The 26,384-nt window shown below is 51.5% G+C and overlaps 3 protein-coding genes across 3 annotated transcripts; all 3 read left to right on the top strand.

The window, feature by feature from the left end:
* Positions 1-27: 27 nt before the first annotated feature.
* KLK11 (kallikrein related peptidase 11) lies at positions 28-3,315 on the top strand (the record flags this gene model as incomplete). Its single annotated transcript, XM_080702568.1, has 5 exons — positions 28-70; positions 1,021-1,177; positions 1,508-1,773; positions 2,714-2,850; positions 3,163-3,315. Exons 1-5 carry the CDS (start codon positions 31-33, stop codon positions 3,313-3,315), a joined length of 753 nt encoding a protein of 250 aa, XP_080558694.1. The 5' UTR covers positions 28-30.
* A 3,350-nt stretch (positions 3,316-6,665) lies between these two features.
* Positions 6,666-10,007, top strand: KLK10 (kallikrein related peptidase 10; the record flags this gene model as incomplete). The annotated part of the gene is made up of 5 exons (XM_080702552.1): positions 6,666-6,756; positions 7,575-7,749; positions 8,363-8,637; positions 9,315-9,448; positions 9,855-10,007. 5 exons carry the CDS (start codon positions 6,666-6,668, stop codon positions 10,005-10,007), a joined length of 828 nt encoding a protein of 275 aa, XP_080558678.1.
* Positions 10,008-16,003: 5,996 nt separating this feature from the next.
* On the top strand, positions 16,004-26,384 carry KLK9 (kallikrein related peptidase 9; the record flags this gene model as incomplete). Its single annotated transcript, XM_080702558.1, has 5 exons — positions 16,004-16,046; positions 16,153-16,309; positions 21,442-21,707; positions 25,428-25,564; positions 26,232-26,384. 5 exons carry the CDS (start codon positions 16,004-16,006, stop codon positions 26,382-26,384), a joined length of 756 nt encoding a protein of 251 aa, XP_080558684.1.

Raw genomic sequence — 26,384 nt, 5'->3', positions numbered from 1 at the left:
ACTGGGGCCTGCACTGCCCCCCTCCAGGCCATGACAATTCTGAGGTTCATCGCGCTTGCTCTGGTGACAGGTATGGTGGGGGTGGGGAAGGGCAGATCCCCCTCATCATCCCTAGACTCTCTTGCCCCTTTGCCCAGACACTGAAGGGGCGGATATTCAAAATATATAGTGACCGGTGTGGCGTCCTCACAGAGATCAGCCATAATAGAGTGCTGGCTATTCCTGGTTCCACCAAGCATAATCCCTTTAGATGCCAGAACCTGGAGAGCCCAGGAGGAGCCCGGAGGTCAAGGAGGTCTCGAGTTAGGGTGCTGGGGATGGGCCACTCTGAAATAAAAAGGAAGCTGGGCATGATGTACACACCTGTAATCTCAGTACTTGGGAGGCTGAGACGGGATGATCCCAGGTTTGAGGCTGGTCTCAGCAACTTAGCAAGATCAATTTAGCAAGACTTAGTTTTAACAACAACAAAAAATAATGATAAAAGGGGTTGGGGTGTAACTTGGAGGTAGGATGCCTGTGGGTTTGATCCCCAGTACAAAAGGAAGGAAGGAAGGAAGGAAGGAGGGAAGGAGGGAAGGAAGGGCTGAGGACAGCATCTACTGGCCAATCTATTTCGTGTGTGTGTGTGTGTGTGTGTGTGTGTGTGTGTGTGTGTGTGTGTTGCTGGGGATGGAACCCCGGGGCATTCTACCTCCTAGCTACACCCCAGCCCTATTTACTATTATTTACTTTGAAACAGGGTCTCACTGAGTTGCAAAGAACCCCACTAAGTAACTGAGGCTGTCCGTGAACTGTGATCCTCCTGTCTCGGCCTCCCAAATGCTGGGGTTGCAAGCGTGCGCCGCCATGCCCGGCCTGACCAATCTATATAGGAGTCCTTTAAAGTTGTACCTCATTCCAGAGGGACACCAAGTTGGGACCCAGGTCACCTACCCTTTCTCTCTCCCCCACCCTCACTCGTGGGCGCCCCCCAGCCTCTTCTCATCTCTGAGCCCCCTCGTTTGCCCCCCACTCCAGGGCATGTAGGGGGAGAGACCAGGATCATCAAGGGGTACGAATGCCGTCCTCATTCCCAGCCCTGGCAGGTGGCCTTATTCCAGAAGACTCGGCTGCTATGTGGAGCGACCCTCATCGCCCCCAAATGGCTCCTGACAGCAGCCCACTGCCGCAAGCCGTGGGTGCGGGGGCTGGGGCGGGGCTGGGTGGGGGCTGGAGACGGAGAGATGGATGCCCAGGGGCTTGGGGACAGGGGAGACTGTGTAGGGGGTGGGTGGGGTCGTGTGTGCGTGGATGACGGGGATTCAGTTGGGACTGAAGATGGAGGGGCGGATAATGTTGGGCCTGGGATGGGGATAGGGCTTGAGGACAGAGCGGGGGAGGGGCTCCGGGGGAGAGGGGTGGGAAGTGGAGCCCGGTGTCCGTTCATCATCTCTCCCTCCCCGCCCCTGCCCATGTCTCCTGCCTCCTCCCCACCTCTGACCAGCGTCTCTCCCTCCCACCTCAGCCGTTATGTGGTCCTCCTGGGGGAGCACAACCTGCAGCGGCGGGACGGCTGCGAGCAGACGCGGACGGCCACGGAATCCTTCCCCCACCCGGGCTTCAACAACAGCCTCCCCAACAAAGACCACCGCAACGACATCATGCTGGTGAAAATGTCGGCGCCAGCCTTCGTCACCCGGGCCGTGAGGCCCCTCAGTCTGCCGTCCCAGTGTGTTACGGCTGGCACCCGCTGCCTCATCTCCGGCTGGGGCACCACATCCAGTCCCCAGTGTAGGGGCTCCAGACGGGCTCATGGGGGGGTGGGGTGGGAGGGGGTGGTCTATGACGGAACGACCCAGGGTGACCAGAGGATGCTTCCAAGATGAGATTCGTAGCGATACAAGAGGGGTTGGAGCCAGGGGCAGCGGCGCACACCTGCGATCCCACTACTCGGGAGGTTGAGACGGGAGGGTGGCAGACTCAAGGCCAGCCTCAGCTACTGAGTGAGACCCTGCTTCAAATAAAAAAAATAAATAGGGCTGGGGGTAGAGCTCAGAGGTAGAATGCCCCTGGGTTCAATCCCCAGTTCAAACAAACCAAACCAAACCAAAGAGGGTTGGTTGCCCAGGGGTGTCAAGAGGGGGACCATTTAGCCGGGCGTGGTGGCACATGCTTGTAATCCCCCCGCTTGGGAGGTGGAGACAGGAGGACCGTGCTGGTTCGAAGCCAGCCTTGCTGGTTTAAGAGACCCTGTTTCCAAATAAAAATATAAAAAAATAGGTCTGGGAGTGTAGCTCGGTAGAAGGGTTTCCAGGAACCCCAGTACCACAAAAAAAAAGAGGGGGACCATTTGAAAGGGTGATATGTCAGGGCTGCAGAGGGTGGAGACACAATTTTGGGCCTTAGAGTCAGCGACAGATGTGATGGGCAATCTGAGATCTAAAACTTGCTGGTTGTAGGCCCTCGGGTGCCTGGCCTCACTTCTCTGAACCTGGGTTTTCTTCTCTATAAAATAAGAATAATCACGCCTACCCACTCGCCGGGATGGGAGGTAGTATAGAGAGGAACTGGACAGAAGAATGTACTCGACATCATCACCGCTGCTGTTGTTACAAGCAGAGAGGTTCGGTAGTGAGAGGACAAGGCTTATCCCAGGTCCTGGGCGACAGCAAGCGCTTGGCGGGTGGGGAGACAGGGGGCTGCTTCCCACACCCCCTCGCTGTCTCCGCAGTGCGCCTGCCCCACAGCTTGCGATGTGCCGACATCTCCATCATTGGACACCAGGAGTGTGAGAATGCCTACCCGGGCAACATCACAGACACCATGCTGTGCGCCAGCGTCCAGAAGGAGGGCAAGGACTCCTGCCAGGTCAGAGAGCAGAGCCCACGGCCCCATCCCCGACCTCAGTCACCCCCTCACTGACACCCACCATCTCCTCCTCAGCCCCAGCCCCACCTCCCCCTACAACGAAATCCATCTCCATCAAGGCAGTCCCAGCCCCTTGCCCAGCCCCACTTCCAATCCCAACCATCTCCAAACCCATTTGTGATCTTACCCCCATCCTTATTCCTACCCAGCTCATTGGCCGTTCCACACTGTCAATCTGCCCCTGGCCCCACCTCCTCCCAACACCAAGCCCCGCCCTCCGCTCTGACTGGTTCTCTCTCTCCTCATGCCCAGGGTGACTCTGGGGGCCCTCTGGTGTGTAACGGGTCTCTCCAAGGCATTATCTCCTGGGGCCAGGATCCATGTGCTGTCACCAGAAAGCCCGGCGTCTATACAAAAGTCTGCAAGTATGTGGACTGGATCCAGGAGACAATGAACAACAATTAGTTCCCACTCGCCTGGCCCAGCTGCCTGGAGCCCTCTGTCGGGATCGGGTTTCTATTGATACCTCTCAAGTGACACCTTGAGTCGGGACCTTTTCGCGTACTTTCTTTGGGCCACCTTGGCTGTGGGCGATGCTAACAGCTAACTAACCTGGGGTCTGGAATCAAGGCCGCGTGAGTTCACGTCTTGGCTGGGACAGACTGGTGACTATGAAAATGGAAATAGCCGCCTTGTTCCATGTTACATCCCCAGCCTCAAAGACAATTCCTGGCCTATGCCAAGGTTTCAATAAATATCTACGGAATGAACGATTCTGAGTCCTTACTAATGTGCCAGACCTTGGTCCAGAGGGCTTTTCAATGTATTGGTTAAGCTGGGCATGGCGGTGCCCCCTTGTCATCCTGGAACTTGGGAAGCTGAGTCAGGAGGATCGAAGGTTCGGGGCCAGCCTCAGCAATTTAGGGAGGCCCTTAGCAACTTCATGAGAACTTGTTTCAAAATTTAAAAAATAAAACCAGGCAGAGGGGCGCACGCTTGTAATCTCTTTACTTGGGGGGGGGGATCGCAGGTTTGGAGCCAGCCCTGTTTTAAATTTTTAAAGATGTTTAAAAGGGCTGGGGGATGCAGCTCAGAGGTAGAACACCCCTGGGCTCAATCCCAGTACCACAAGAACATAAAAGAAAATAAAGGAACTAAATTCTCACAAAGCCCTATGAGGTCAGTGCCATTATTATGTCCCTTTTGCAGATGAGGAAGAAATGAAGTCACTTGCTCATGGTCACATGGCCAGTTAAAAGCACCCAAAGATTTGAAGCAAGGTAGCCGTTTACCCAATAACGGGCCTCGATTAAAGCTCTGCTAGAGTTTCCTTACCTATAAAATCATGCATGGGAAAGTAACAGCACAGTAAATAAGTATGTCCTAATGAAAGAGAACTATCATTATTTTCTGACCTCCAGAAAAGGCAGTTAACGGAGACCCATGCCAGGCCATGTGGTAGCCACTAGCCACACATGGCTATTTCAATTAAAATGACATAAAATAAAAAATCCAATTCCTCTGTCACACTTGACACATTTCAGATGCTCCAGGGCTACACACATGGCTATTGTCTTAAATGTTTTGCTTTTTTTTTTTTTTTTTTATACTGGGCATTCTACCTCCAAGCTACAATTCCAGCCCCTTTTAAATTTTTCAAACAGCCTCTTGCTAAATTGCTGAGGCTGGCCCCCCAACCTGCAATCTTCTGGTCTCAGCCTCCCAAGGGCTGGGACTCCAGGTGTGTGCCACCATGTCTGGCTGTTTTGAACATTTGGCTGGGCTGAGCTGGACAACCTCTGAAGTTAATTCTCCATGGACAAGATGTCCCATGAATAGTCCAGAACGCCAGGTCTTTTCCAGCATTCTACTCACTTCCAGGGAAAGGGAGCTGGTGTGAGGGAGTAAGAATCCAGAGCTGGAGTTAGGGCCTTCCGGTTGTTAGGCGGGCTTGCTGTGTGACCTCTTGTGAGTCACGGCCCCTCTCTGAGCCTCCTATTCTTCTCCCTAAATGAGGGAGTTGGCCAAGAGATGTCCATGCCCCTTGCAGCCTGAGCCTCCTGTGACTCATGAACCTGAGTGCCACCTGGAGACACCCAGATGGCAGGGAGGGTGTGAGCTGGCAGCTCACAGGCATGATGTAAGCCCACCCCATACACACACAGAGGCGTCAGTCACGGGGACACAAGGGGCCACTGTTCCCGGACAGCAGCATCTCTACCTCTTGTTCCCTCTCTCCCCTCTTCTGTGTATCTTAGCAGCACCCTCCCCTCGGGCTTATCAGCGTCCCTTTCCCAGCCGGTTTCTGTCCCTCCCACTCATTCCTTCGATCTCCCGCCCTCCTTCCCCTTCCGCATTCTGACGCTTCTCTCCTTATCACTCCGGGTGACATTTTCCTGTTGACTTCCTTTCCCTGGCAGAAACCCCTCACCTGCCATTCCCCAGCCCAGCCCCTCTAGGGCTACACACCCTCTCCCACCAACACACACCACAGCGTGGGGAAGATCTCTCAGAACCAGGGACCCAGGGAATCTCCTTAGAATCCAGCTCCAAAAGGGGTGTTTCGGACACTCAAGAGAAGCCTGTATTCCAGGGCCCCTCCCAGGGCAGGAATCTGGGGCCCAGGTTGGGTGCCAGCCCCACCCACGGTAGAATAATTAGGGAGAGGGAAAAAGGGAGTGAAGCCCCGAGGGGGAGGGTGGGGAAGCTTCCGGGATCTTGAAGGTTAAAAGGAAAGGTCCAGCCAGGGGTCCCTGGGCAGAGGCTTCAGACGGCCTACTTCGCAGGCCAGAGGTACGTCTGGGTCTCCTCCCTCTTTCCCACTGGCGACTAGCAGGTGAAGCGGTATGCACCCCACCCTGGTTGGGGCGGATGGTGAGAGGATGGGTGGGGACCCCCGGGCCACAGGCGAGAACCCTGTTGGAGCCTCGATTTCCCTATGTACGGGATGGGGAAGTCCCAAAGCCAAGCTGCTTAAGAAGAGATTGCCAAAGGCCCCAAGCCTCGGACCCCCGCCCCATCTGCGGAGGAGGCTGAAACCTGCCCCGCAGAACGCTCCCTTCAGGTTTAGGGAGGAAGCCACCAGGGTGTCATTAGGGTAATTGAGTCCGTTAGGGCCCTATGGGTTGAATCACCCTTGGGCCTGCCCCCTAGGGTGGTCGGCTGCAGGTTAAACGGGTGTCTGGGAGCTGCGAGGTAGAGGGTCAACCACAGAGCATCTATTTTTGGCTTGGGGTGTGTGTGTGTGTGTGTGTGTGTGTGTGTGTGTTTGTGTGTGTGTGTGTGTGTTTCTAAGGACTGAACCCAGGGCCTATCTACCTCCGAGCTACACCTCCAGCCCTTTTTCTATATTATTGTTGTTGTTATTATTATTATTATTATTATTATTATTATTATTATTTTGTTGTTGTTTTAAAATAGGGTCTTGTAAGCCAGGCGTGGTGGCACACGCTTGTAATCCCAGCATGCGGGAGGCTGAGACCAAGGATCGCGTTTTGCTGACAGCCTCAGCTACTTAGGCCCTCCACAACTTAGTGATTCCCTGTTTCAAAATAAAGAATTAAAAAATAGGGCAGGGGTTGTAGCTCGGAGGTTGAATGCCCCTGGGTTCCATCCCCAGACCCGCAAAAAAAAAAAAAAAAAAAAAAAAAAAAGGGTCTCGCTAGGTTGTTGAGAGTCTCGCTAAATTGCTGAGGCTGGTCTTGAACTTGCAAGCGTCCTGTCTCAGCTTCCCAAGATTACAGGCCCGCGCCACCATGTCCGGCCAGGACATCTGTTCTAACCTGTCCCCTGGCCCCCTAGTCCAGGTTCTGACCATGAAACCCCGAAACCTCCACCTTTCCGCTGCCTCTGGCACCCAGGCTTTGGCGAAGCTGCTGCTGCCGCTACTGATGGCGCAACTCTGGGGTGAGACGGGGGACAGGGGCGGCGGGAGGCGCCGAGGCGCAGGAGGAGGGTGCGCTACCACCAGCCCTTGCACACCTCTCCTTTCCTGGCACGCCGGCGCCCACTGGGTATCCGGACCAGCCCCCGCGCAGGCGGCGCCCTTCTTCCAGCTCCGTCCTTGGGTGTTCGGCTTCATGCAGACCCTCTTCTGCCCCCGCCGCCTTCTTTCTCCTCTCCCTTCCGCGACTCATTCGGTCCCTACCCCTTCTTACTCGGCTCTACTTAACCGCTTTTTGCCCTCGATCCTTTCCCAATCGCATTTGGTTACTCCCACCCCCTTCTCTCCCACAGCGTTCCTTTCCCACGCACTCCTAGCCCGGCCGAGTTCTAGCCACGCCTCCATCACTCAGTCGCGTTCTATCTCCGCCCCCTACCTCCCCGCCGCGTTCTATCTCCGCCCCTTGCCTGCCCTCCGCGTTCTATCTCCGCCCCTTGCCTGCCCTCCGCGTTCTATCTCCGCCCCCTGACCGCCCCGCTATACTCCGGCCCCGCCCCCTGTTGGCCCTGCAGCGTTCTCTGTGGCTCCGGGTGCCCGTCTGCGGTGTGTGGGTCTCGGTAACCTCTCCGCGTGCTGCGTTCTGTTCCTGCCCTTCCAGACTCGCCTCCGAGGACTTCCACGCCTTCCCATTGGAGTCCTCTGGGTTCCCCCAGTTCTCCCCACTCCCGCGTTCTGGCTGCGCCCCTTGAGTATCATCCCCAAGAGCCGCTCCAACTCCTAAAACCGAGCCCTTTCTCTGAAGCCTCTGATCCCTGCACCCTCTCCCCTGTTCTCTCTACAGCCGCGGAGGCGCTGCTACCCGGGAACCAGACGGACTTTGCGGCCTCCGGCGCTCCGTGCGCGCGCGGCTCGCAGCCCTGGCAGGTCTCTCTCTTCAATGGCCTCTCCTTCCACTGCGCGGGAGTCCTGGTGGACCCGAACTGGGTGCTCACCGCCGCGCACTGCTGGAACAAGAAGTAGGGGTCGCTCCTTGAAGACGCCACGGAGGGGCCGAGGGAGGGGACATCCATGGGGAGGGACAGGGGGGCTTGGAGCGCTCGGTGCTCTGCAGTGGGGCTAGTCTCGGAGTTCTGCAGGAAGAGACACAAGCTGTGGTCGCCAGGGGGCGCTGTGAGCCTTCTCGATGTTTGGGGCACGTCGCGCCTGGCCAGCTGATTCTCCTGGGGTTCCATTTAGGAGTCGGTAGTTGTATGCAATAGCGAACCCATAGCCTGGGGTGGTCAAGAATTTAGACTAAAGGGAAATGTTCGCCTCACGAGTCCCGGCCAGGGAGGCTGGATGTCATGGAGAAAGGAAGGGGTAGGTTTTCCTAGAGTCCAGTTCCCTAGCCATCAATTCCTACAGAACCCAGAGGGCAACAACCAGATGTCCCCCACCATGTCCAGGAATCCAACCTCCTTCTGGGACCTAGGACTCCAAGACCTACTTCCCCCTCACCCCTTAGGCCCCGCCTGTCTCAGGAAACAGATGTGGGCCCCATTCTGCTGCTTGTGCAGTCCTTCCTAGGGAGTCGGAGCCCAGGCCCACTTTCCCTGAAGGCTTGCCTCCATACGGCTCTTCCCTCCCCAGGCCACTGTGGGCACGGGTTGGGGACGACCACCTGCTGCTTCTCCAGGGGGAGCAGCTCCGCCTGGCCACCCGCTCCGTTATCCACCCGGGATACCGCCGGGACTCCGCCCCTATCCTGCCCAGGCGCTCAGATGAGCACGACCTCATGATGTTGAAGCTGGGCCGGCCTGTTGTGCCAGGGAACCGCGTCCAGCCCCTGCGCCTGCCTGACCGCTGTGCTCAACCTGGAGACCAGTGCCAGGTGGCTGGCTGGGGTACCACAGCATCCCGAAGAGGCAAGAGCTGGGGCCCTGAGGCCTGTAGCTAAGGGTGGAGGCTGGGGCTTGGAGCACCAGGTCTGAGGGAGGAGGGCTGGGCCTGGACCCCTGGGTCTGAGGGAGGAGGGCCGGGCCTGGACCCCTGGGTCTGAGGGAGGAGGGCCGGGCCTGGACCCCTGGGTCTGAGGGAGGAGGGCTGGGCCTGGACCCCTGGGTCTGAGGGAGGAGGACTGGGTCTGGACCCCTGGGTCTGAGGGAGGAGGGCTGGGTCTGGACTCCTGTGCCTTAGGGAAGAGGGCTGGGCTTGGACCCCTGTGCCTTAGGGAGGAGGGCTGGGCCTGGACCCCTGGGTCTGAGGGAAGAGGTCTGGGCCTGGACCCCTGGGTCTGAGGGAGGAGGGCTGGGTCTGGACTCCTGTGCCTTAGGGAGGAGGGCAGGGCCTGGACCCCTGAGTCAGAGGAGGAAGGCTGGGCCTGGACCCCTGGGTCTGAGGGAGGAAGGCTGGGCCTGGACCCCTGTGATTGAGGGAGGAGGGCTGGGCTTGGACCCCTGTGCCTTAGGGAGGAGGGCTGGGCCTGGACCCCTGGGTCTGAGGGAAGAAGGCCAGGGTCTGTGATAGACAATCTTCTATCGGGGCTCTGGGTGGCAGAGAACAGGGCTGGGCCCAGGGGTTACCTGGCATATTCTCCCATCAGTTAAGTACAACAAGGGTCTGAGCTGCTCCAGGGTCACCCTTCTGACCCCTAAAGAGTGTGAGGTTTTCTACCCTGGCGTGGTCACCAACAACATGATCTGTGCTGGACTGGACCAGGGCCAGGACCCTTGCCAGGTAAGGATTGCCAGGAGGATGTCTGACTCTTGGGAATGTATCACTCCTGTCCCTGCTTCCACCCCACTCCCTAGCCGGTCCCCAGTCCTTGGCCCCGTGGTTGAACCCCCTTTCACCCCAGCCCCACCCCCATTTCTTGTTCTTTATTCCCTTTCCTACCTGAGCCCCAAATCCAACCTCAGCCCCCCGTACCTCTTCTCATCTCCAAGCCCCACCCCTGTACCCCAAGTCCACCTCCAATCCTCACGCCCCATGCATCCCTACCTCACACCAAATTCCAACCCCATCCCAACCTTATCTTTATCCAAAACAACTCCACCTTGGCACCAGCCCCCTTCCTTCCCCCCCTTTCTGACCTCAAAGCTGCAGCTGTCACGTTGGGGTCTCTGCTTTCTCCCGCCCGCAGAGTGACTCTGGTGGTCCCCTGGTGTGTGGCAATACTTTACAAGGAATCCTCTCCTGGGGCATTTACCCCTGCGGCTCTGCCCAGCACCCAGCAGTGTACACTTGGATATGCAAATACAGCACCTGGATCAAGAAAGTTATACTCTCCAACTGAGCTGGACCCCAGAGACCCCTTGGCCACCTCCTGTTCCTGTGACTCCTGCCCCTTCCTCCCCAGTCAGCCAGACCCTCTCTTTGCTGTGCTGGACCCCCTCCCCCCCACACCTGTGGACATCTGTCCTCTTCCTTCAGTCCTCCTCCTGCCCCCAGTCTCTGCTCACACTCAAGCCCAATCGCACAAAACCGTGGGAAAGGGTTGTTTCAAACACAGCAAGGAAGCTGGTGGCCGCCCGGTCTCTGAGGGAAGTCATCAGAGTCACCCAACCTGGCTGTCCCTAAGGCTTCCTGCTGTGTGATCTGGAGTGAGCTAAGTACCCTCTCTGAGCCTTGGTTTCCTCACCTACAAAATGGGGGCAATGACGTGCCTACCTTTTAGAGACGGTGATGTAATGTGTATGTGAATTGTGGTGATTGTCATGTCAGCCAGAACAGAGTATGTGGTGAGCACTGAGGAAACATTGCCTGTCATCGTGACTACATCTTGGTCAGAGCCGAGGGGTAGCCCTCACTCCCAACCCGCCCCTGTCTCCAGCTGGGGGTAGACGCCTTCCCTGCTCTCCTCCCAATCCCTGGGAGGCCGTTCCAGCTACCTCCGCCTTCATTTCCCCTTCAACCAACACTAGCCTCTGGTCCAGCTGGAGCTGGCTGGCCTTGAGCCATGAGCACCTTCTGCCATCATGGGGACCCCTGCAGCTCCAGGGGACTCATCCAGCATCCTTCCAGCATCCTTCCAGCATCCTTCCAGCATCCTCCCAGCATCCTTCCCAGCATCCTTCCAGCATTCTTCCCAGCATCTTTCCCAGCATCCTTCCAGCATCCTTCCAGCATCCTTCCCAGCCTCTGGGGACAGAGGGCTGAGCCTCACCTGCTAAGTCCATGCTAAGAAGCCCCCCTCTGAGATTTAGGGGGAAACCTGTCATCTGTCACTAACTGCCTTTGCGATTTTTGTCCTGAAACCTTGGGAAGATTATCTCCCTCTCTCTCTCAAACTGTCCTGTGTAACTATTTCCGTCCCATGGTGGGGTGTGGGGCTTATACACAGAATCCAGGCAAAGCTAACAGACATTTGTCTAAGGGTCTCAGCCTGGCCTGGACTTTGGAACCTGGGGTTCCGTGTTATGATAGAAACTGCACAATAGAAATCTCCCAAAACAGCTGGGCATGGTGGTGTCCACCTGCAATCCCAGGACTTGGGAGGCTGAGATAGGAGAATCACAGGTTCAATACCAGCCTCAGCAACTTAGTGAGACCCTCCACAACTTAGCAAAACCCTGCTTCAAAATAAAAAAATTAAATAGTACTGGGGATGTATGTAGCTCAGAGGTAGAATGCCCCTGGGTTTAATCCCCAGTATATATAAAAAAGATTAAAAATGAAATCTTTCAAAACAACAAAAAACACAAAACAACAAAGCACAGTTTTTGTTTCCTCTGTGTTGTGTTTGTGTGTCTGTGTGTGTGTGTGTGTGTTACTGAGGGTTGAACCCAGAGTTTTACTCCAAGATACACTCCCAGAACTTTTTCTTATTTATTTATTTATTTATTTATTTATTTATTTATTTATTTATGCAGTACTGGGGATAAAACCCAGGGACATTCTACCTCCAAGCTACATCCCCAGCTCTATTTTTTATTCTTTACTTTTGAAACCGGGTCTCACTGAGTTGCAAAGGGCCTCACTAAGTAGCTGAGGCTGTCCACAAACTGCAATCCTCCAGTCTCAGCCTCCCAAATGCTGGGATTATAAGCGTGCACCACCACGCCCGGTTCTTATTTTGAACAAGACCTCACAAGTTGCTGAGGCTGGCCTTGAACCTGCAGTCCTCCCGTCTCAGCCTCCCAAGTACAGAAGTTATAATCATGTACCACCATGCCGGGTTCATGTCCCTTTGCAGATACTGATTAATTGAACATCAATTCTATGCCAGGCCCCTTGCTGGGTGGTGGGTGACCAGACGAGGTCTTTGCCCCCAAAGCCCACAGAAAGATGGTATCTGCGGTCTGAGCACAGACTCCGGTATAAGTTCCCTTCCACTGGCCCTGCCCCATCACGCCCCGTGAGTCCACCCAGGAAATGTCAGCTGGGTGCATCAGCCGGGCTTGTCACACCAGGACAGGGGCTGGACTCGTGTTTCAAGGCCATGTACCCATTCTTTCAGTCACTCTATGATGTTTACTGAGCTGTGCATGTCAGGCCCCAGAGATGAGTGTAACCAAGCACTATCCTCAGGAAGCAGCTGGTCTGGCTAGGGAGGCCGACAGGCCTTGCGTGCTTGTCATTCAGGTCTCTCCAGTCAAAGGTGACCTCCTCCAGGAAGCCTTCCTGGATAGTCTTGGAAAGGGGTTCCCTTTGAGTCATCAGTCCCTTTGCTCTGTTGATTTCTTTTGCAGTACTCATTGTAGCTGGAATTATCGCATTTATTTGGCCACTGGATAATGACTGGGACACACACACACACACACACACACACACACACACACACACGTAAATAAAAGTCCATGAGAGCAGGGACTCATCATTGTTCACTGGATATTCTAATGCAGTGTGTGTATATGTGCACGCACAAAAATGTGTGCATAGAAGCACACACGTGTGCATTGCAAAGGATGGAACCTAGGAATGTTCTAGGTTACCTCCCCTGCCCCACTTTTTTGTGGTACTGGGGATTTAATCCAGTGCTGTTCTGCCCCCTAAATATACCCCAATTCCCTTTGTCTTGTGTGATACTGGGAATCAGACCCAGGAGCATTCTACCTCTGAGCTGCACCCCAGCCGTCATGGTTGTCGTCTCCTCCTCCTCCTCTTCTTCCTCCTCCTCTTCTTCCTCCTCCTCTTCCTCCTCCTCCTCTTCTTCCTCCTCCTCCTCTTCTTCCTCCTCCTCTTCTTCTTCCTCCTCTTCTTCCTCCTTTATTATTGTTATTATTATTAGTGGTACTGAGGATGGAACTAGGAACATTCTACCTCTGAGTTACACCCCCAGCTCTATTTTTATTTATTTACTTTTGTGTGTGTGGCACTGGGGATTGAACTCAGGCATTCTACCTCCAAGTTATACCTTCAGCCCAACTTTATCTCTTGTTTGGAAACAAGATCTCACTAAGTTGCCGAGGCTGGCTTTGAACCTGCAATCCTCCTGTCTCGGCCTCCCAAGTACTGAGATTACAAGTGTGCGCCACCACGCCCAGCTTATTCTTTTATTTTGAAACAGGGTCTCACTGAGTTGCAGGGGGTCTCACTAAGTAGCTGAGGCTGCCCATGAACCTGGGTCCTCCTGTCTCAGACTCCCAAGTACTGGGATTACAAGGGTACCCCATTATGCCCGGCTTTCATTTTTATTTTTAGTTTTGAAATAGGGACTCACTAAGTTACCTAGGCTAGCCTGGAGCCTACAATCTTTTTGTCTCAGCCTCCAAAATACTGGGGTTACAGGCTTATACCACCACGCCTGGCTTCTAGCTCCTCTTTATTTTATATTTTGAGACAGGTTCACTAAGTTGCTGAGGCTGACTTCAAACTTGCACTCCTCCTGCCTCAACCTCCCAAGTGGCTGGGATGATGGCCGTGCTCCATTATGTCTGACCTCACCACATATTCTTTTTTTGTGTGTGTGTGTGTGGTACTGGGGTTCCTGGAAGCCCTTCTACCTCCGGGCTACTCTCCCAGACCTGTTTTTCTTTTCTTTTCTTTTCTTTTTTTTCTTTTCTTTTTTTTTTTTTGGAAACAGGGTCTCTTAAGCCAGCAAGGCTGGCGTTGAACCTGCGCGATCCTCCTGTCTCTGCCTCCCAAGCGCGGGGATTACAAGCGTGCGCCACCACGCCCGGCCTTCACCGCATATTCTAAGCACTTGCTATTTAGTGGCTGGGGTTCGCTGCATGGTCAAATGAATAAACACCACAAATTAATAGTTTCTGTAAGCTAAGGAAGTACACCACAGGGGCTCTGCAGCAGCCTGAAGGAGTGGGGGAAGGCTCCTCACGCGCGGGGACATTTGCCTGGGGTCTTCAGGGATACAAAGGAATTAGTAGGAATTCACCAGCTGGAGGAGAAAATACATTTCTCTATCACTTACTACGTGACCTTGAGACAGTTGTTCAAGTGAGCAATTTTAAATTTCCTACTCTGTGAGATGGAGAAGCCTGCTTGATTAGACTCTCAGGAGAATTAGATGAGCTACAGGAAACACTGACTCTAGGCACAGAGAAAATGGGTAAATGGAGAGCCAAACATTTGCTCAGAGCCGGGCGTGTTGGCGCACGCTTGTAACCCCAGCATTCGGGAGGCTGAGACAGGAGGATCAGGGTTCGAGGACAACCTCAGCAACTGAGTGAGGCCCTTTGCAATTCAGTGAGACCCTGTTTCAAAATAAAGAATAAAAAATAGGGCTGGGGGTGTAGCTTGGAGGTAGAATGCCCATGGGTCCCATCCTCAGTACCATAGGAAAAAGAAAAAAAGGGTTAGGTAATGGGGGTTGAACCCAGGAGCATTCTACTGCCAAACGACACCCCCAGTTGTCTGTGTATGTGTGGCACTGGGGATTAAACCCAGGGACATTCTATATCTGGGCCACACCCCAGCCCTATTTTATTTATTTATTTTATTTGGAAACCGGGTCTCACTAAGTTTCTTGGAACCTGTGGTCCTCCTGTCTCAGCCTCCCAAGTACTGGGATTACGAGTGTGCGTCACCACGCCCGGCTTCATTGTTTTATTCTGAAACCGAGTTTTGAGACGGGCATGGTGGCGCACACCTGTAATCGGCCACACATCTGATCAGTACCACTGAGAGGCTGGACACAGGGACTCCGATCCCAGATCCCAGGCTCCGAACCATGACGCTGTAATGAGGAAGCAAAGAAAGCCCAATCCCAGTTTACTAATCAGACCTGTAAGCGACAGAAAGCAGAAGATGCCGTAAGTGTCCAAGGGGAGCAAAGGTTGACTTTACATCAACCAGGAAGGATTATTTAGGTCGGGTCTTGAAGGATGAGTAAGAGTTCACCAGAAAGAGTAGGATATGGAGAAAGAGATTCACTCATCCGATTGACATCTCTAAGGACTCCCGCGTGCCCAGCCCAGAACTGGGTGATCCTGGGGATGTAGAGATGAGTCAGGCCTGAGCCTGGCTCTCCAGGAACTGCCCACCTGGTGAGAAGGAATGGGAAAAGAGCCAGGGAAAATGTGGTAATGGGGAGGACAATCTGGGGGAGGGGTGGGAAAAAGATAGAAAATGTTCTCAGGATTTGGCAAAGATGGGGGGTTATTAAGAGAGAGAAAGAGAGAGAGGGCAGGGCGCTTGTTTCCGGGTGGGTTGGGCGTGTTACGACAGGAGCGGATGAATCCAGAGGGACCAAGTTTCTCAACACTGTAGAGGAGACCTTTGTCGTCATGGGCAGGGGCCTCTGCGGCTCTCTGGGCTTCTCTCCGCCTTCCCTGTCTCCTCGTATTCAGGTCCTCCTGGGTCTCCACCTCCCTCTCTTTTGCTTCTTTCTCTCTCTTCCCCCACACGTGGTGCTCGCCTTCTTCCCCGGGAGCCAGATTCCTTCCCTCCCCTGCGCCCCTGCAATCCTGGCACAGCACTACTTACTCTATCCAAAATCAGCTGGCTTCCAGCCTGGGATCCCGCCTTAGGGATCCTCCTCCCCCAGGCCACGAAAAATTCTGGGTGTAGATGCACAGCCTGAGGTCACGGGGAGCAGCCGCTCCGTACAGTCTGGAGGAGGCGCCCACAACCCGCTCAGGCCCAGCACCCCCCTGTCCCCTTCTAAGTGAAGTTCTGCTCCAGCCTGGACCAGCTCATCCCACTGGGGGGGGGGGGTCCCCATACACCCACCTCTCCTCCCAAGGCCCCAGGGCTTCCCCCTCCTCCAGGGACATTTCCCAACTCTGATTAATCATGGGGGCGGCCCCAAGGAGGAGGAAGGAGATGGTATGGCTTACCATAAAGAAGCACCGGGCTCCGCACACAGGCCCGAGGACCCGGGTACCACAGGCCATGAAGTTGAGTTTGCTTTGGGCTCTGCTCTCTCTGCTGGCAGGTGAGCCACGGCCTCCGCTGCCCCTCGCCGCCTCAGGCTCCTGCCCCCTGCCCTCCAGCCCTCCCACCTGCTTGCCACTGATGCCTGTGCCCCCTCCCCACCCCAGGGCACAGCTGGACAGACACCAGAACCATCGGAGCCCAAGAATGTCAGCGCAACTCACAGCCCTGGCAGGCTGGCCTCTTCTTCCACACCCGGCTCTTCTGCGGGGCGACTCTCATCAGTGACCGGTGGCTGCTTACCGCTGCCCACTGCCTCAAGCCGTGAGTGTCCCTGGGCTGGCCATGCCGGGCAGGGGACTGGGGACCAGGGGATGGTAGAGGCCAAGGACCTCTCTGGTAGAAGAAGAACGGAACTATACGTAGGAAGTACCAAACCCTTGGTGTGTGTGTGTGTGTGTGTGTGTGTGTGTGTGTGTGTGTGTGTGTGTGCTGGGGATAGAATTAGAATCAGGGGCATTCTAACTCAAAGCTATACTCCCAGCCCTATTTTGTTATTTTTTTTAATTAATTTTTTTTTTTTTTTGGTGGTACTGGGGGTGGAACCCAGAGTCTTTCTACCTCCAGACCTTTTTTTTTTTTTTTGAAACAGGGTCTCACTAAGTTGCTGAGAGCATCACTAAGTAGCTGAGGCTGGCTTCGAACCCGTGCGATCTTCCTGTCTCAGCCTCCCAAGCGCGGGGATTACAAGCGTGCGCCACCACGCCCGGCTAAAATTAAAAATTTTTATTTTTATTGTGGTACTGGGGGTGGAACCCAGGGGTTTTTCTACCTCTGGGCTATACTCCCAGACCTGTTTTATACAGGGTCTCACTAGGTTGCTGAGAGCCTCACTAAATAGCAGAGGCTGGCTTCAAACCTGTGTGATCTTCCTGTCTCAGCCTCCCAAGCGCTGGGATTACAAGCGTGCGCCACTACATCCAGCTGTTTTTTTTTTTTTTAAACAAGGTCTCACTAAGTTGTTAAGGCTGGTTTCAAACTGACAGTCCTCCTCTTTCAGCCTCCCAAGTATTGGGATTATCGGAGTACGCCACCATGCCGGGCTCCAAGGTTCCATTTCTGTTACCAAAAGTCCAACTCAGGATTATGAAGGGTAGCCTCCTCAGAATCTAAAACCTCAGAGTCCTGAAGCATCTGATTCTACGAGTCAAAGCTTTGACTCTTAAAATCTTAGACTCTTAGCAGAGAATGGTGGCACACACCTGGAATCCCAGTACTTGAGAGGCTGAGACAGGAGGAGGGCAGATTGGAGGCCAGCAACACAGTAAGACCCTGTTTCCAAATAAATAATACAATAGGATTGGGGGGTGTAACTCAAAGGTAGGGAACCCCTGGGTTTGATTTCCAGACTCTCTCTCTCTCTCTCTCTCTCTCTCTCTCTCTCTCTCTCTCTCTCTCCCTCTCCCTCTCCCTCTCCCTCTCCCTCTCCCTCTCTCCTTCCCTCCCTCAACTTTTACCCCGATAAATCCAGGACCACAGAATCCACACACACACTCCCTTGACTTTTGCCCTTAATAATCCAGGATTACAGAATCCTAAAATTGGGGACGCATCGAAATCTAGCATCATAGATTCCGAGACTGGGAGAATTGCTGCGGTCTAGCTCAGCACTATGTAATGGCAACGTACACTCCAGCCACTCGTGTATGCTCAAGCTTTCTAGTAGGCACACTTAAAAAGGAAAAAGAAATGATTGAGTAAGATAAAATTTAATAATGCATTTAATTGAACATACTTAAAATATTATCTTGACCTGTAATCACAACTGGCATCATTTACCTTTTTTGTAGTGAGCCTTCAAAACCCCAGCAGGTGTTTTCCTCGATGTTACATTTCAGTTTAGACTAGCCACATTTCGAGTGCTCAGAGACCGTACTGACTGGTGCAATCCTAGAATTTTCAGTTCTGAGCATTTTAGGGTCACTGAATTATAGAGACGTACAGTCCCTGAATCTTTGATTTCACCGATACTGTGCTTCATAGAGTTTTAAAACTTTGAACCAAGAGAATTCTAGGAGCCCATTTTCATAAACATGGAGAATCTGGTGGATTTTAAATCTCAGAATTCTATCTTCCAGAGTCTTAAAAACAAGAAGTTCTAGCCATGCGTGGTGGCGCAGGCTTGTAATCCCAGCATGGAAGGCTGAGACAGGAGGATCGCGGTTTGAGGACAGCCTCAGCTACTTAGTGAGGCCCTTTGCAACTCAGTGAGACCTTGTTTCAAAATAAAGAATAAACCGGGCGTGGTGGCGCACGCTTGTAATCCCCGCACTTGGGAGGAGGAGACAGGAGGATCGCACAGGTTCAAAGTCAGCCGCGCTGGCTTAAGAGACCCTATTTTCCAAATAAAAAAATATAAAATAGGTCTGGGAGTGTAGCCCAGAGGTAGAAGGGTTTCCAGGAACCCCAGTACCACCAAAAAGAAAGAAAGAAAGAAAGAAAGAAAGAAAGAAAGAAAGAAAGAAAGAAAGAAAGAAAGAAAAGAAAGAAGCCGGTTGTGGTGGTGCATGCTTGTAATCCTGTAATCCCAGTATTTGGGAGGCTGAGACAGGAGGATCGTGGTTTGTGGCCAGCCTCAGCAACTTGTGAGGCCCTCCACAACTTAGTGAGACCCTATTTCAAAATAAAGAATAAAAATAGGGCTAGGGGTGAAGTTCAGAGGTAGAAAGACCCTGGGTTCCATCCCCAGTACCTCAAAACAAAAACAAAAACAAGAAAACTTTAATTCCAAGAGTTTTGAAGTCTTAAGCTACTGGAATCATAGGCTCTTCAATTTCTAAAATCATAAATTAGCAGAATTATATGATGAATGATGAAACTCCAGGTGTGTGTGTGTGTGTGTGTGTGTGTGTGTGTGTGTTGTTTTGTTTTTTTGTTCTGCAGTACTGTGGATCAAACCTAGGGCCTCACACATGCTAAACAAGCACTCTACCACCAAGCCACATTTCCAGCTGAAATTCTAGTAAAATTGTTTCAGAATATTAGTCAAAATATTAAAATTCTAGATTTATGCCTTAGATTTTTTTTTTTTTTTTTTTTTTTGGTGGTACTGGGAGTGGAACTCAGGGACTTTCTACCTCCGGGCTATACTCCCAGACCTATTTTGTATTTTATTTGGAAACAGGGTCTCACTAAGTTGCTGAGAGCCTCACTAAGTAGCTGAGGCTGGCTTCGAAGCTGTGTGATCCTCCTGTCTCAGCCTCCCAAGTGCGGGGATTACAAGTGTGCGCCACCACACCTGGCTGTCTTCGTTTTTTTTTTTTTTTTTTTTTTTCAGTACTAGGGATGAAATCCAGGAACATTCTACCTCCAGGCTATACCCCCAGCCCGATTTTTATTCTTTATTTTGAAACAAGGTCTCACTAAATTGTGGAGGGCCTCACTAAGTAGCCGAGGTTGTCCCAGAACCTTGATCCTCCTGTCTCAGCCTTCCAACTACTGGGATTACAAGTGTCCGCCACCATGCCTGGATTGCCTTGGATTTTATATAGATAATTTTGAAATCCTGGAATTCTTGACCCAGAGAAATATAGAACATCAGAATCTTGGATCCATAAAATTCTACAACTTGAGCCTTTCAGAATTCTGGTATCATCAGCTGGGCATGATGGTGCACGCTTGTAATCCCAGTACTTGGGAGGCTGAGACAGGAAGATCTCAGGTTTGCAGCCAGCCTCAGCTATTTAGTGAGGCCCTGGCAACTTAGTGAGACTCTGTTTCAAAATAAAAGGAATAATATATAGAGCTGGGAGTGTAGCTCAGAGGTAGAATGCCCCTGGGTTCCAGGTACCCCACACACACACAAAAAAAAAAAATTCTAGAATCATGGATAATAGGATGTTAGAATCTTATAATTCTGGCCGGGCGTGGTGGCGCACGCTTGTAATCCCCGCGCTTGGGAGGCGGAGACAGGAGGATCGTGCAGGTTTGAAGCCAGCCGCGCGCTGACTTAGGAGACCCTGTTTCTAAATTTAAAAAATGTAAAAATAGGTCTGGGAGTGTAGCCCGGAGGTAGAAGGGCTTCCAGGAACCCCAGTACCACCACCAAAAAAAAAAAAGAATCTTATAATTCTGCCATCTTAGAATTCTATAGTCTTAGATGTGGGCATTTTGATAGAACTACATGATGCTGAGTCCACAGGACATTCTCTCTGAAAAAGGGTTATCTTATTCTAGTATTCATCCTTCCAGGAATGCAGCAAAGATGCTGGTACAGAGCCGGGTGTGGTGACATGCGCCTGCAATCCCAGTACTTGGGAGACTGAGAAAGGAGGATCGCCAGTTAGAGACCAGCCTCAGCAACTTAGAGAGGTCCTCAGCAACTTAGTAAGACCCTGCTTCAAAATTTAAAAATAAAATAGGGCTGGAGTGTAGCTTGGAGGTAGAATGACTCTGAGTTCAATTCCCCACACCCATATACATATACATATATATACATATATATATATATACATATATATACACATATATATCTGGTACAGGATGCTGTGTAAGAATTTCCCATCATGCATTGCTCTGCAATGGGACCTTTTTTTTTTTTTTTTTTTTTTTTTAAACTCAGGCCTGTATTTCAGGCTGGGAGAACAATGTTTAGATTGTTCTCAATCTAAGACAAAAGAGGAGAGAAGCAGAGACATGGAAATGGGAGAGATTCCCAAGCAAGGCTAGGGACAGACAGGCTGACTTTCCTGACCTGGAGCCAAGACCACTAGCGTGTTAGAGGGAGACAGAGACCAAAATAATATGTCATATACTCCCCAAACCCCGAACCTTCAAATCTTCAGTCGTTAGCCTGCTGCCTAATGTCTGACATCAGAGGCTGGGGGATGGACATGTTGACCCCTAGCGGGCCCCAACTCTCCAGAGCATGGACCTGGAGCAGGACAAGTGGGTTGGAACTACAGTGAGAGCACTTAAGGTCAGACCTCAGGAAGGAGTGCCTGGGTGGGTGGACTGGGCAAAATATATGACAGATAAGAAAAGCCCGAGGCTCAGAGCACCCCCAATTTGGGGATTTTCCATATTTCACTCCCCTCTGTGTACACCGAGAGCCACTCCCATAGAAGCCACCAGACCTGTGGGGGCAGGGGGTGGGGTTGTTTTGTGCGAAAGGTGGGGCCCCGTGTGCCCACAAGGTTCCAGGGGACCCAGGTCACCACCGCGGCTCCAGGTGGGGCAGAGAGGGTGGCGGGTGGTGCCTCAGGGTCGGCAAATATTTGGGGAGGGGCTGCCAAGAGAGAGACAAAAAAAAACCAGAGAGGGGAGTAGAGCCCTACCCAGAGAGGGTGTATAGCTTGTGAAGGGTCACACAGCACCCTGATTGGCTAGAAAAAGAGGACCGGGTGTGATGACACAGCCCCCCCACACAGTCTCACCTCCCAAGTTTGTCTCAGCAGGTTCCTGTGGGTCCGCCTCGGGGAGCATCACCTTTGGCAGTGGGAGGGCCCAGAGCAGCTGTTCCGGGTGACAGACTTCTTCCCCCACCCTGGCTTCAACCAGGACCTTAGCGCCAATGACCACAAAGATGACATCATGATGATCCGGCTGCCCAGGAAGGCGCGTCTTGGCCCCGCCGTGCAGCCCCTCAACCTCAGCCAGAGCTGCGTGTCCCCAGGCACACAGTGCCTCATCTCCGGCTGGGGCGCCGTGTCCAGCCCCAAGGGTACGTCCCCGGCCGCGGTACACTTTCTCATGTTTCAGGTCCGGGTCTCTGCCTTTTCATCCATCCATCTATCTCCTTCCCTCTACCCATCTATCAATAGATTTCATCAAATCTAAAATGCTTGCAGGGCGAGGTGGTGCACACCTGTAATTCTGGTACTTAGAAGGCTAAGACAGGAGGATCACGTGTTCGAGGCCAGCCTCAACAATTTAGAAGGAACCCCTTTCAAAAATTAAAAAAAAAAAAAAAGCTGGACACGGTGTTGCTCTCCTGTTATCCCAGTATTTGGGAAGCCGAGACAGGAGGATCCCAGGTTCAAAGTCAGCCTCAGCAACTTAGTGAGGCTCCTGTTCTTACCGAGATCCTGTTCCCAAATAAAAAAGAAAATAGGGCTGGGGGTATAGCCTGAAGGTAGAAGGCCCCCGGATTTCACTCCCAGTACCATGAAAACTGAAAATAAAATAAAAATAGGGCTGGGAGTGAAAATCAGAGGTAGAACCTCCCCGGCCCCGACCTAGGTTCAAACCCTAGTACCACAAAATTAAAAAATAAAATGCAATACTTTTTTTCTTTGCTACTGGGGATTGAGCCCAGGGACATTCTACCTACCACAGAGAGAGCTACACTCCAACCCTTTTTATTTATTTATTTATTTATTTATTTGTTTATTTATTTTTGAAACAGGATCTCACTAAGTTGATGAGGGTCTCAATAAGCTGCTGAAACTGTCCTAAAAGCTGCAATCCTCCGGTCTTGGCCTCCCAAGTACTGGGGTGACAGGTGTTCACCACACCATGTCTGGCTAGAATATTGTAATTTTTAAGGTGTGTAATTATGTTAAGAACTACTAAGCATAGAAAACAAAAACATTCCTACAGACAGTAGGACGCCATAGACTGAAAGACACATCCTGATTTCAGAAACTTTTTTTTTTTTTTTTTTTTTGCAGTACTGGGATTGAACCGACGGGCATTCCACTTCTGAGCTACACCTCCCTCCAGTCCTATTTTTTATTCTTCTTTCTTTCTTTCTTTCTTTCTTTCTTTCTTTCTTTCTTTCTTTCTTTCTTTCTTTTTTGTGGTACTGGGGATTGAACCCAGTGGCATTGTGCCTCTAAGCTATACCCCAAGCCCTATATTTTTATTCTTTATTTTGAAACAGGATCTCACTAAGTAGCTGTGAATCTCTGGTCCTCCTGTCTCAGCCTCCCGATTCCTGGGATTACAAGCGTGCGCCACCACGCCTGGCTTTTCAGAGACATTTTGGCGTGAACGTGCATCACTCAGAGTCACAAATTGGCAGTCCATTTGCCAGACTACACTCTCCGCATCAATGTTCATTTTCCAAATGCCTTAAAAATCAGTATGAACTGTTGCTGTCAATATCTAAAAACTGAAACTGGTACACTTTCTTTTTTTTTTTTTTTTGCGGGTTTGGGTATGGAACCCAGGGACATTTGACCTCCAAGCTATACCCCCTGCCCTATTTTTTATTTTATTTATTTTTATTTTTTATTTTTTATTTTGGTGGTACTGGGGTTCCTGGAAACCCTTCTACCTTCAGGCTACACTCCCAGACCCATTTTATATTTTTATTTGGAAACAGGGTCTCTTAAGCCAGAGAGGCTGGCTTCAAACCAGTGCGATCCTCCTGTCGTCGCCTCCCAAGCGCGCGGATTACAAGCCTGCGCCATCACGCCCGGCTTTATTCTTTATTTTGAAACAGGGTCTCACTAAGTTGCAGAGGGCCTAAGTAGCTGAGGCTGTCCGCGAACCGCGATCCTCTGGTCTCAGCCTCCCGAATGCTGGGATTACAAGCGTGCGCCACCACGCCCGGCTTTAAAAACCGGGTATACTTTCTATAAGACCCAGGTTTCTGGATTTGCTTGAGAATTTCAAAGCATTGGTTCATTTGCCTGTATCCCCAAAATACACCCACTGAGCGGCGTCAACCCCACTGCTGTGTCTGCACAGTCTCCTCCCTGACCTGCCTTTACCCAGGAAGTCCCTTGATGTGACTTATTTTGCAGCTGTATATTTCATGGAATGCACATAGCTATGCTTCTGTATCTCTAGATAAAGGTGTCTGTGTCTTACATCTCTATCCCATATCTCTATGACTCTGTATCTGTCTCTAACAGTGAGCATCTGTACTGCATGGCCCCTTCCCGTAATGTCTCTAGGTCTATTTTTCTATTTCTTCATTGTCTCCTCTGAGAATCTCTTTCCCCTTAAGAAATCTCAGAGGGCAGGGCGTGGTGGTGCACGCTTGTAATCCCCGCGCTTGGGAGGCAAAGACAGGAGGGTCACACTGGTTCAAAGCCAGCAGTGCTGGCCTATGAGACCCTGTTTCCAAATAAAAATATAAAATAGGTCTGGGAGTATAGCCCGGATGTAGAAGGGCTTCCAGGAACCCCAGTACCACCCCCCCCCAAAAAAAAGAGAAAGAAATCTCAGTCGGCCAGGGGAGTTGGCGGGGTGGGTATGGGTGAAAGCCTGTAATCCCAGTACTTTGGAGGTGAGACAGGAGGATTACAGGTTTGAGGACAGCCTCAGCAATTTAGCAAGACCCTCTTTCAAAATAAAAAACAAGGCTGAGCACAGTGGCGCCTGCCTAAAATCCGAGTACTTGGGAGGCTGAGACAGGAGATCACCAGTTCACGACCAGCCTCAGTAACTCGGTGAGACCCTGTTTTCAAATAAAAAATTAAGAAATGGGCTGGGGATATAGCTCAGAGATAGAATGCCCATGGGTTCAATCCCTAGCACCACAAAATAATAATAATTAATAAAAATCAAATAGGGCTGGGCGTAGTGGTGCACGCTTGTAATCCCAGTACTTGGGAGGCTGAGACAGGAGAATCCAGGTTAGGAGCCAGCCTCAGCTACTTAGTGAGTCCCTCCGCAACTTAGTGTTATCCTGTTTCCTTTTTAAGAAATTTTTATTTATTTATTTTTTTCTTCTGTTTCAAAATAAAGTATAAAATAGGTCTGGAAGTATTTTAAAAAAAGAATAAAAAATCGGGAGCCGGGCGTGGTGGCGCACACTTGTAATCCCAGCATGTGGGAGGCTGAGACAGGAGGATCGCGGTTCGCGGCCAGCCTCAGCTACTTAGTGAGGCCTTTTGCAACTCAGTGTGACCCTGTTTCGAAATAAAGAGTAAAAAAATAGGGCTAGGGTTGTAGCCCAGAGCTAGAATGCCCCTGGGTTCCATCCCCAGTACCACACACACACACAAAAATCGGGCTGGGAGTGTAGCTCCGAGGTAGAATGCATTCCCAGCACAATAATAATAATAATAATAATAATAATAATAATAATAATAATTAATAACAACAACAACAACAACAACAATAACAGGGCTGGGGGTGTAGCTCAGAGGTAGAATGCCTCTAAGTTCAACCTCCTGCACCAAACCAAACCAAAACACACACAAAAAAGGAGTCTCAGTCTCCGTCCATGGTCTCCGTTTCTCTCCGTGTCAGTCACGCTGTATCTCCTTTTGCCTTCCTCTGTGTGCATCTTTCTGTCTTCCTTGCTCTTTGGGCCCCGTCTCTCCTCCTGCCCATGTTTCTCCTCCATGCTATGAGACCCTGCCGCAGCCTCTTCTCTCTCTCTTTGTGTCTCATGATGTGGCTCCTGTAGAAAGGCTGGGAGGGGCTTGAATTGCCGAGCTTGCTGGGCAGCTGCTAATCCTTCCATGTTTCTCCTCCTAAACAGTGACGTATCCGCTCACGCTGCAGTGTGCCAACATCAGTATTCTGGAGACCAAACTCTGTCACTGGGCGTATCCAGGCCACATTTCGGACAGAATGATCTGTGCAGGCCGATGGGAGGGGGGCCGAGGCTCCTGCCAGGTAAGACCCCACTGTGGGGGTAAGGAGGCAGACCTGTCCAGTTTGCAAGGTGTTGTGTTTCAGATTCCTAGTCCTGGGGAGGAGGACAGGAGCTTAGAATGGTAGGTCCAGGAAAGAAGGCGGGGTCTCTGTGCTTTTCCTCCTGGGTTTGATTAAAAAAAAAAAAAAAAAGACTGGAGATGACCTGGATGGCTAGGTAAAAACTGTGGGTCATAGTGGCACATGCTTGTAATTCCAATATTTTTTGGAGGCTGAGATTTGGGAGGAGGATCGCAGATTAGAAACCAGCCTCAGCAATTTAGTGAGGCCCTGTTTTTCTTTTTTCTTTTTTTCTTTCTTTCTTTCTTTCTTTCTTTCTTTTTTTTTTTTTTGTGTGTGGTACTGGTGGTACTGCCCAGAGGCATTCTACCTCAGAGCTACACCCCCAGACCTATTTTTTTATTCTTTATTTGAATAAAATAAAGAATATTTTATTCACTCACGCCAAGCTTAGTGAGATCCTATTTTAGAATAAAAAGTAAGATATAGTGGGGGTTGTGGCTCAAACACTAAGGTTCAATTTCAAAAAAAAGAGAAAATCGGGGACCTTTCCAGGAAGGAGGAAGTGGCCATGTAACTGTCCTGAACAGACCTGGTAACAGTTTCTCTGCTCTTCTCCCGTGCACAGGGTGATTCTGGGGGCCCCCTGGTTTGCAATGGAGTCCTTGCAGGTGTGGTGTCCGGGGGCGCTGAGCCTTGCTCCAGACCCCGGCGCCCTACAGTCTACACCAGCGTATGTCACTACTCCAGCTGGATTCAACAAACTATGAAGAACAACTGA

This window comes from Muscardinus avellanarius (assembly GCF_963383645.1).
Source record: "Muscardinus avellanarius genome assembly, chromosome: 10".
NCBI classification, from domain to species: Eukaryota; Metazoa; Chordata; class Mammalia; order Rodentia; family Gliridae; genus Muscardinus; species Muscardinus avellanarius.
The sequence above is the reverse complement of the archived record's forward strand: the minus strand, read 5'-3'. Positions and strand labels throughout refer to the sequence as shown.